Here is a 10181-nt window from a genome sequence, read left to right as displayed (position 1 = left end):
CCCTCTCTCCCTCGCGAGCTTCCAAACATCTTTTCCCCGCCCCCTTTTCTATTTCTGAACAGGCATGTTCCGGGCAGCTCACCCGACTCCTTAGATTACTATGGGATCGGTAGGGTCCTGAGCGTTGGAGAAGCAGGAAAGCTTATCCTGGGAAGAAGGGCTTGGTTGGACTTAGGAGAAGAATACTACATCGAGACCTGCTGGGGAATTTTATTTTATTTTATTATTATTGTTATTATTTTGGTCTTGGTTGTACTGAGGGAGGAAGAGGAGGTTGTGTGGCCCGGTCGACTTGTGGCAGCCTGAAGGCCCCTTCAGGCGGCGCTGCGGGCAGCCCCGCAGCCGGGGCCTGGTGCAGCCGCCGCGGCCGCTGTCAGGGAAGCGCAGGCGGCCAATGGAACCCGGGAGCGGTCGCTGCTGCTGAGGCGGCGGTGTCGGCAGTCCGACCGCGACTGCCCGCACCCCCTCCGCGGGGGTCCCCCAGAGGTAAGCTACTCCTCCTCCATGAGTCACCTTTGCCCTGTTGGGGGGGTGGTCGCTCTCCCACCCTGTCCCGCACAGTCTTCTCCACCTGAGTTCGACTACGAAACTGCCCTCCTGGTGTCAGCTGCACCCCGGGTTCCTTCTCCACCCTTTCCTCTCAGGCCTGGGGTCCTCCTCCGCTTTTTGGCTTCCTCTTCTATTAGCTCCTCCCTCTGCCTCGGGGATTCCCCCCTCCCTTACTCTTATCCCTGTTGCCTACATCTCGAATTATTCTTTTTTTAAGTCATGAACCCTTTCCACATCAGACGACTCCCATAGGCCCATCCTTGTCCTTCCTCGTCGTCTCTGCCCCTGCCCCAAACCTATTCCATGGACTCCACCTTTATCTCTTTTCTTGGTTTGCCCTTTTCTTCCGATGTCCCTGTGCAACTCCAGCACTGGGTTCCCATTTCCCTGAGACAGGGATTGTATCCCTGTCTTCCTGTGCTGCTTCTGATTCCATTACCTCACCGTCACCCACCCACCCAGCCAGCTCCTGGCTTCCAAGAATTGCCTGTTCCCTTCTCCTCAAGGGATCTCGGGCCCTTGTCATCAATCCCAAAGTGCCATTTACATTCTTACTTTGAACCTAGTCCTCACCCTTCTCTGGATGCATTATGATCCCTACCCTTAACTTTCTGTAGCTTCTCTTTCTGCCTCCTCAATCACCCAACCTTCTAGAGGTTTCTGTCTGTAGGGGAGAGGTTTGACAGTGCCCTTCCCATTCAGGATTTCCACCTTTGACACCTCCCTCGAGTTTCAAGGATTTTGCTGATCCTTGTGACATTTGGTTCTGTTTTTCCCGTGGTCTTCTTGCGTTCTCTGTCACACTCTTTATCTCCACATACCACTTATTTCAGGATCAACTAAACCTTGAACTAAGAAGAAAAATGTGTTGTGAACAGGGGGAGCCTCAGCTGCCTCAGGCCGTTCAGGACAGAAGGGTTTTTCTGAAGGCCGGAGCAAGTTTTGAAGAAGTCCCTATCAGATTACACTTGGTTGACTACTCCGGAGCAGCCACTAGGAGGGATGAACAGGCCTGCGTGGAAATTGAATGAGATTGTGAGAAATCTTGTTTCAGATTATTTAATTTTAGGCTTTTGTTAAAGGAATCACAGAATAGAGTGCCTTCCCACCCCTGTCCAGATCCATGAGGAATCGGTTTACTCTTGTGGTTTACTAGAATAGTTTTGGTTGGGGTTCCATAAGAACTCAGGCCTGGAGTGGGGTAAGGGTGTAACTGGAAAAAGGAACATGAGACAATGGAAAGAGCTTATACATTCACAATCAGGACTCCTGGGTTCAGCATGTGACTTCCTCACTTGACCTCTAAAGCGATCCTTTTGGAAAATGGCCCACTCTCTATAGGCATCAGTGCAGTAATAAGTTGGTAGCAGGACGTGGGTTGGGGGAAAAAAATCAGATTTGGTTTCTTTGTTTACAAAACATTTTGGGTTCCCCAGGCAAAAGGTGTTTATTAGTGAGGGTTTAGTCATCCAGAGAATTTTCCTTCACCTTGATCTTTCTGTCGGATGTTTCTAGTCCACAACCAGGGGTGTAAGTCATTTTGAAAGACAAGCTCCAGGCCTGCTTCTTTCATCTGCTTTGCTTTTTCGCCCAGTGCATTAAGTGGCTGATTTTCTGTGCTGTTCCTCATGTACTTGATCCATAACTCCAGATTCTATAGGTGGAAAGTATGTTTGTGGGAAAGCACTTCAAGGAAACTGGCTGGAAAAGAGAACTTGGAGTGAACTGAGACTTAGGCAACTAGTTGCTGCCATGTTTCTCTCAGCCTGTGATAGTGAAAGGGCACATAAGATTCCATTCAGTTTCTAATTCTAGGCCTGTTTGGGAGTAGTTATGTCATCTTATCCCACTTCCTTTCTCTTCCTTGTTGTTAGCCATGGTACAATCTCCTCATAATTCCCCTTATTAGAAGAAGCTTTCCTGCTGGGCGCAGTGGCTCACGCCTATAGTCCCAGCATTTTGGGAGGCTGAGGCAGGCAGCTCACCCGAGGTCAGGAGTTCGAGACCAGCCTGGCCAACATGGTGAAACCCCGTCTCTACTAAAAATACAAAAAATTAGCCAGGCATGGTGGTGGGCTTCTGTAATCCCAGCTACTCAGGAGGCTGAGGCAGGATAATTACTTGAATCCAGGAGGCGGAGGTTGCAGTGAGCCGAGATCATGCCAGTGTACTCCAGCCTGGGTGACTGAGTGAAACTCTGTCTCAGGGGGGAAAAAAAAAAAGAAAAAAGGAGAAGAAGCTTTCCTCCTTGGAAGCATCTCCAACCAGAAATCGTATTTGCTCTCATTTCCCTGCTTTCTTCTTAGAGTTGGGTCCACACTCCATGAGAATGCTGAACACCATGCAAAGCAGCAAATTGAGATTCCTTGATTTGGGGAAGAGATTTGGGAGGAACCCTTCAATAATTGGCATGGGACAAGAGGGGACCCAGTCCAAGTGTATTTGGGACCCGCAGTAGGGAGGAACAATTCAGAGAGAGGTGAGTGCGCAGGCTGCTTTCTTTGCCATCTGTCTGTTTCAGTAGTGGCTCCCAGAGCTGGCTTGGGCTGTCCGGCTGGAATCTGCTTATACCAGCTCCATGGCTCAGCACAGAGTTCTCAGCCTGAATCAATATTGACTTAACTACCATGAGACCACTGCCTTCCCTACCCTCCTGCTAGTTTCTTGAGAATGCCCTCTCCTCTAATGCCCGCACTCTCTTGGGCCTTGTGTCAGCATTTACCTGGATCCTGGTAGGGCTGGAGCTGGCTTCACTACCGGGCCCTGAGTTTCTATAAGGAAAAAGGAGTGCTCAATCTCTACCTTTACCATTGAGGTCAAAGGGGAGAGATGAGTTGAGACATACTTAAAGGAAGGTTTGAATTAGACCTTAAGACTTGAGGAGGTACTCCTCAACAGCAGAACAGGCAGCCAAAGATGATATGGAGTCTCTTTTGAGGAGCAACCTCTCTTTAAAAATTATTTTTGGGCCTGGCACCGTGGCTCATGCCTGTATTCCCAGCACTTGGGGAGGCCGAGGTGGGCGGATCACTTGAGGTCAGGAGTTGGAGACCAGCCTGGCATGTTCGAGATAACATGGTGAAACTCCGTCTCTACTAAAAATACAAAAATTAGCTAGATGTGGTGGCGTGTGCCTGTAATCCCAACTACTCGGGAGGCTGAGGCAGAGAATCGCTTGAACCTGGGAAGCGGAAGTTGCAGTGAGCTGAGATGGCGCCACTGCACTCCAGCCTGGGTGACAGAGCGAGACTCCATCTCAAAAAAAATTTTTTTTGAAGGAATGCATGCATTTGGTAACAAATCCAATGGTACTCAAAGAGTTTATGAAGAAAAACAACAGTCCTGTTTCTGTTCATCCCTACTCCTGTTCTCGCAGAGTTAACCTCTTTAATTATCTCAGTGTTCTGAAGGTTGTCACCATAGCTTTAGATAAAATGCTAGTTCCTCTGTTTCTTTGTTTTTTTTGGTTTTTTTTTTTTGTTGTTGTTGTTGTTGTTTTTGTTTGTTTGTTTTGAGATGGAGTCTCACTCTGTCGCCCAGGCTAGAGTGCAGTGGCAGGATCTCGGCTCACTGCAACCTCTGCCTTTGGGTTCAAGCAGTTCTCCTGCCTCAACCTCCCGAGTAGCTGGGATTACAGATGCCCACCACCGCACCTGGCTAATTTTTTGCCTTTTTTGGTAGAGATGGGGTTTCATCATGTTGGCCAGGCTTGTCACGAACTCCTGACCTCAGTTGATCCACCCGCCCTGGCTTCCCAGAGTGCTGGGATTACAGCGATCTCGGCCCACTGCAACCTCCGCCTCCCAGGTTTAAGTGATTCTCCTGCCTCAGCCTCCCAGGTAGCTGGGATTACAGGTACCCGCCACCACGCCTGGCTAATTTTTTGTATTTTTTAGTAGAGACGGGGTTTCACCATGTTGACCAGGCTGGTCACAAAGTGCTGACCTCAGGTGATCCACCTACCTCAGCCCCACAGAGTGCTGGGATTACAGGCACAAGCCACTGCGCCTGGCTGTTTGTTCCTCTATTTCTTTACTTATTGTTACAAACAAGGATTTAGCTTTAGAGGATATACCTCTCATTTACATAATTATGTCATTGTTTTTATTTCTTCTACTGGACACCTGTGTAACTTTAAATAATATTTAATATATTTGAACCTCTCTTTCTTTTCCATTAATTTTTGACAGTCTCTCTTAATTCACCTTGTAGAATGAATGTCAGATATTGGTTTCCTTACCTGTTTTTCCATCTCTTGTGGATCCATCTCAGAGGATTATAAGATGTATAAAAAAAGGATAGCAGAGTCTATTGTGGTGGCTCATGCCTTGTAATCTCAGCACGTTGGGAGGCCCACGTGGGGATAGCTTGAGGCCAGGAAGAAGCTTTTCTCCTTGGAAGCATCCCCAACCAGAAATCATGTAGCGAGCCATGATTCCACCACTGCACTCCAACCTGGGCAACAGAGTAAGAGCCTGTCTCTTAAAAAAGAAAAAGGAAAAAAAAAAAAGCAAGGGGTGGGGAAATAAAGGATGCTTTAAAAGGAGGAAAATTGAGCCTGCCTGCCTGCTTGGAAGCAGGGCACTATATCAGATGATCTCTTAAAGGCATTATATGAAAATATAAAAACATAAACATATCAGAATTGGCTCAAACCAATCCATATTTATCTAGTCCATGGAAAAAGATTTGCAAAAGAGAGTGGTGATTAACTGGATGAGGGGATTGATTTGGGGCTCTTTACCATTCTGTCCTAGCAGAGACTGATCCAATAAGTCCTTCAGTGGAGGCGAGTAGAAAGTTGTTTGCCTAGAATCTTTCGAGGTGATAGGAAATGGGGAGCTAGGTTAACCAATATAAGTGTATATCTTCTCTGTTTTCTCCAGCTGCTGCTCTGCCTGACCTGTAACAATTCCTTGTCACTCAGACCAGAATTCCCTGCTTTGCCCAGTTGGGAGCTGTGGAACTCAGTCAGTTGTCAACACTTCCCATCTTCCACCCCCTTTTCCTAGGGGCCAGCTGTTAGGCTGTGGAACAAGGGCGGCCTCTTCCATTTCCCTTCCAGTCTAACTGGAAGGAGAATTTAGGTTCCCAGTGTGAAGCGTAGAGCCTCAGTTGTCTGAACTCCCTTGAAGGCCATAGGAGTCATTTAATATTAAAAATTTAGATTGTCTTCTGTCACTTTTTCTTATTCCTCTGACTTAGAAGGGGAAGGCTGTTGAATACAGGACTTTTTCCTTCACTTTTTCTTTTGCTTTCTAGTCCTTTCACTTCCTTTATAACAGTTACCCTCAAAGGCATTTTTTTTTTTTCTTTTTGAGAGAGTCTCACTCTGTTGCCCAGGCTGGAGTGCAGTGGCGCAGTCTCGGCTCACTGCAAGCTCCACCTCCCGGATTCACACCGTTCTCCTGTCTCAGCCTCCCGAGTAGCTGGGACTACAGGCGCCCACCACCAGCCCGGCTAATTTTTTGTATTTTTAGTAGAGACAGGGTTTCACCGTGTTAGCCAGGATGGTCTTGATCTCCTGACCTCGTGATCTGCCCATCTTGGCCTCCCAAAGTGCTGGGATTACAGGCGAGAGCTACCACGTCTGTAATGTAAAAATATGCCCACAGAGGCATATTTTCTTGGCATTCAAAAATAAATGAACCAGGTTGGGCATGGTGGCTCACACCTGTAATCCCAGCACTTTGGGAGGTCGACTGCTTGAGGCAAGGAGTTCAGGACCAGCCTGAGCAACAGAACGAGACCCTGTGTCTATAAAACAATTTTTTAAATTAAAAAAATTGAAGAAAATGAATGAACTGATGTTGAGAACCATATCTGGATCTTGGTTTTGGAGAATCCCTTTCCCATTTTTTTTTTTGAGATGGAATCTTGCTCTGTCGCCAGGGTGGAGAGCACACAGTGGCACGATTGGACTCCCTGCAACCTCCGCCTCCCGAGTTCAAGCGATTCTCCTGCCTCAGCCTCCTGAGTAGCTGGGACTACAGGCGTGCGCCACCACGTCCAGCTAATTTTTGTCTTTTTAGTAGAGATGGGGTTTCACTATATTGACCAGGATGGTCTCGATTTCTTGACCCTGTGATCCACCCACCTCGGCCTTCCAAAGTGCTGGGATTACCCGTGCCTAGCCTATTTATTGTTATTACTACTATTATTATTATTATTTGGGACAGTTTCGCTCTTGTTGTTCAGGCTGGAGTGCAATGGCGCGATCTCAGCTCACTGCAACCTTCGCCTCCCGGGTTCAAGGGATTCTCCTGTCTCAGCCTCCCGAATAGCTGGGATTACAGGCATGCACCACCAAGCCCAGCTAATTTTTTATTTTTAGTAGACAGGAGGTTTCTCCATGTTGGTCAGGCTGGTCTGGAACTCCCAACCTCAGGTGATCCGCCCGCCTTGGCCTCCCAAAGTGCTGGGATTACAGGCGTGAGTCACTGCGCTGGCCATCTTTTATTATTTAAATTGCTAAAGCAGGCTGGGTGTGGTAGCTCATGCCTATAATCCTAGCACTTTGGGAGGCTGAGCCGGGAAGATCACTTTGAGCCCAGGAGTTTGAGACCAGCATGGCCAACATGGCGAGACCTCGTCTCTACCAAAAAAATATAAAAATTAGCTGGGTGTGGTGGTGCGTGCCTGTAGTCCCAGCTACTCGGGAGGCTGAGGTGGAAGGATCACTTGAGCCCACGAAGTGGAGACTGCAGTGAGCTATGATCTCACCGCTGCACCACACCCTGGGCAACAGAGCCAGACCCTGTCTCAAAAAAAAAGAAAAAAAAAATAGGCCAGGAACAGTGGCTCACGCCTGTAATCCCAACACTTTGGGAGGCTGAAACGGGTACTTTGGCAGTCTGAGGCCAGGAGTTCAAGACCAGCCTGGCCAACATGGTGAAACCCCATCTCTACTAAAAATACAAAAATTAGCTAGGCATGGTGGTGCATGCCTGTAATCCCAGCTACTCAAGCTAAGGCATGAGAATTGCTTGAGCCTGGGAGGTGGAGGTTGCAGTGAGCTGAGATCACGCCACTGCACTCCAGCCTGGGCAGCAGAGTGAAACCCTGTCTCAAAAAAAATAAAACATAAGGCCAGGCACGGTGACTCACATCTGTAATCCTAGCACTTTGGGAGGCCGAGGCAGGCGGATCACTTGAGGTCAGGAGTTTGAGACTAGCTTGGCTAACGTGGTGAAACCCTGTCTCTACAAAAAATACAAAAATTAGCCGGGCATGGTGGTGGGTGCCTGTAATCCCAGCTACTTGGGAGGCTGAGGCAGGAGAATCGCTTGAACGCAGGAGGTGGAGGTTGCAGTGAGCTGACATTGTGCCACTGCACTCCACTCCAGCCAGGGCAACAGAGCGAGACTCTGTCTCAAAAAAAAAAAATAAAGTAAAATAAAAATAATAGTAATAAAATAGTAAATAACTAAAGCAATTTAACCCTATTCCCTTCAACACCTTCTTCTCTATATGACTTGCTTCAGATGCAGGCAGTGCCTGGGTTCCTGAGAGGCCAGGGAAGAGGCCCAGCTCCAGTTGGGTGGTTTCTAGTGGCAGAGCTGCTTATGTAGGAGAGGAGTCTGTTTTTCCTGCAGCTCTCAACATTGTCCGGCTCCCTGAGGAGTAAAAGCTGCCGGGAGGGAGAGTCTGTTCCGTAGCAAAATCCTCTGAATACTGTGATGTGATTCTTAGCTGAGCCCTGGGAGTTTTTCTTTTGCCTGTGAGATAAAAGAGGTGATAGTATCCTTATTTGCCTTCCTGGTGCTGGTAATAATCCCAATCGTAGTTAATTGAGGCAGGCATCTGCTAAATTTTCTAGTGAGGTCTGAGACACTATATGTGGGAGAATGTCTGAACTGTATTTCCCCTGAAAGTTTTGAAAAGTGGACTTCCAGGAGCTTTCAGTGACTTAAAAGTCTGTGGAATAGAGGGAGAGGAAAGGATGTACCAACCATAGAGACTGAGAAAAAGAAGTTGATTGTTTAAGATGATTGAGGCTATCACATGAGTTTCTAAGCAGACCTAAAAAGTAGTGGTCCCAGTTGAATCAGTGACCCTCTGATGAGAGTGCCCTATGAAGGCGTGGCAGGGAATGATTAAAGCTTCCTTCTTATTATTCCTGTGCAACTCACAGTTGCGAGTAGAGACATATCCACATGGGCAGCCATGCTGGGTCTACTGCTCAGAGGGCACTACCTAATTTTGGGAGAGAGCATAGTGAAAGAGTTGCCACCTTCTTACCAATACCAAGCTCAAGCTGCATCAGGGATATTAAATTCAGGAATGAACTTGCTTGGCAGAGTTGGCAGAAAGAAACAGAAATAGCCTTTTTTGGTGTTCTCTGAGAACAGAAGAGTTCCCCATCCGTCTTTCTGCAAAACTTTAGTGGTGACTGCTGGGAGGCAGGAAGCTGGACTATATGATAATGGGCAGTGAAAAGTAACCTTGGGCCGGGTGCGGTGTCTCATGCCTGTAATCCCAGCACTTTGGGAGGCTGATGCGGGCGAATCACGAGGTCAGGAGATCAAGACCATCCTGGCTAACATGGTGAAACCCCGCCTCTACTAAAAATACAAAAAATTAGCCAGATGTGGTGGCGGGCGTCTGTAGTCCCAGCTACTTGTGAGGCTGAGGCAGGAGAATGGCGTGAACCCAGAAGGCGGAGCTTGCAGTGAGTCAAGATTGCGCCACTGCACTCCAGCCTGGGCGGCAGAGCAAGACTCCATCTCAAAAAAAAAGTAACCTTAACATTTCAGAGGTACAAGAATAGACACTGGAAGGGTGGCGGTGGAAAACTGCCTCCCAGAGGGACTAAAGAATCTCTAGGCCTCCTTATTCCACCTACCCAAAAGTATTTGCATCCAGTGTCACCAGTGTTGAAGGTGATGTCACTAATATTTGGAAATTACCTGTATTCCAACTCTACAAAATTCTTCCTCTTGCTCATGCTCTTGAGTGTGTCTTAGACTCACTCTATTAGCATTTTTGTGAAGAGACCTCTGAGTCCTTTGTTAGCTATAGTCAGATTCTGGAGCCAGGTTGATCTGATAAAATTTCCCCTTGTTCTGCACTGATTCCAGATTTGGTGAGGCCCTGAAGGATTGCTCTTGCAGAGCAGTGTCTTTGGTCAGCAGTGTTCCTTCACTGAACTTCCAACAGTTTCTCTAGAGAAGGTGTTCTTTGTTTTGTGACTCCTGTTCCTCCCTGTTCTTTGGAAGGCCTAGATCTATAAGTCCTAGCCTGATTTCTTTTTGCCTTTTCACAGCCCCTCCAGTTGTTAGAATGTTTGTATGACAGTGGGGGGAGTGGTATTGGGGCAGAGAAAGCTGTCATAATGTCATAAGTATTTTTGGAAGATTCTCAAACAGTTGGAACTCTTTGCTTCCCTCATAGAACAGTATAAGTTCTATGTTACACACACACTGGTTAGTAATCTTTTAGGTGATGAGGATTCAACTAGCATTTCTTTTTCTTTTTGTCTTTTTTTTTTTTTTTTTGAGACAGAGTCTTGCCGATCTTGAACTCCTGACCTCAAAGTGATCCACCCACCTCGGCCACCCAGTGTACTGGGATTACAGGCATGAGCCACTGCGCCCAGCCTCAACTAGCATTTATTGAGTACTATTATGTAC

The 10181-nt window shown here is 47.4% G+C and overlaps 1 protein-coding gene across 15 annotated transcripts in view; it reads left to right on the top strand.

Annotated features, from left to right (window-relative positions):
• Positions 1 to 34: 34 nt before the first annotated feature.
• The window catches only part of PI4KB (phosphatidylinositol 4-kinase beta), a 36043-nt gene continuing 25896 nt past the window's right edge, over positions 35 to 10181 (top strand). For 3 of the 15 annotated variants that reach the window (XM_009180998.3, XM_021925523.2, XM_009180956.2), the window contains exons 1-3: positions 44 to 486; positions 1383 to 1584; positions 2856 to 3028. Coding sequence is in view for 6 of the 15 variants with exons in the window: in XM_009180972.3 (XP_009179236.1) it covers positions 1577 to 1584 (8 nt within the window). In the remaining 9 variants the exon portion in view is untranslated. Of the gene's footprint in view, positions 487 to 1382; positions 1585 to 2855; positions 3029 to 10181 lie in introns of those variants that run through there. The other 12 variants (XM_031656522.1, XM_009180966.2, XM_009180983.3 and 9 more) reach the window with 9 other exon arrangements.

This window comes from Papio anubis, chromosome 1 (genome assembly GCF_008728515.1).
Source record: "Papio anubis isolate 15944 chromosome 1, Panubis1.0, whole genome shotgun sequence".
NCBI lineage: Eukaryota > Metazoa > Chordata > Mammalia > Primates > Cercopithecidae > Papio > Papio anubis.
Note: the sequence above shows the minus strand (reverse complement) of the source record. Positions and strands in the feature narration are given on the sequence as shown.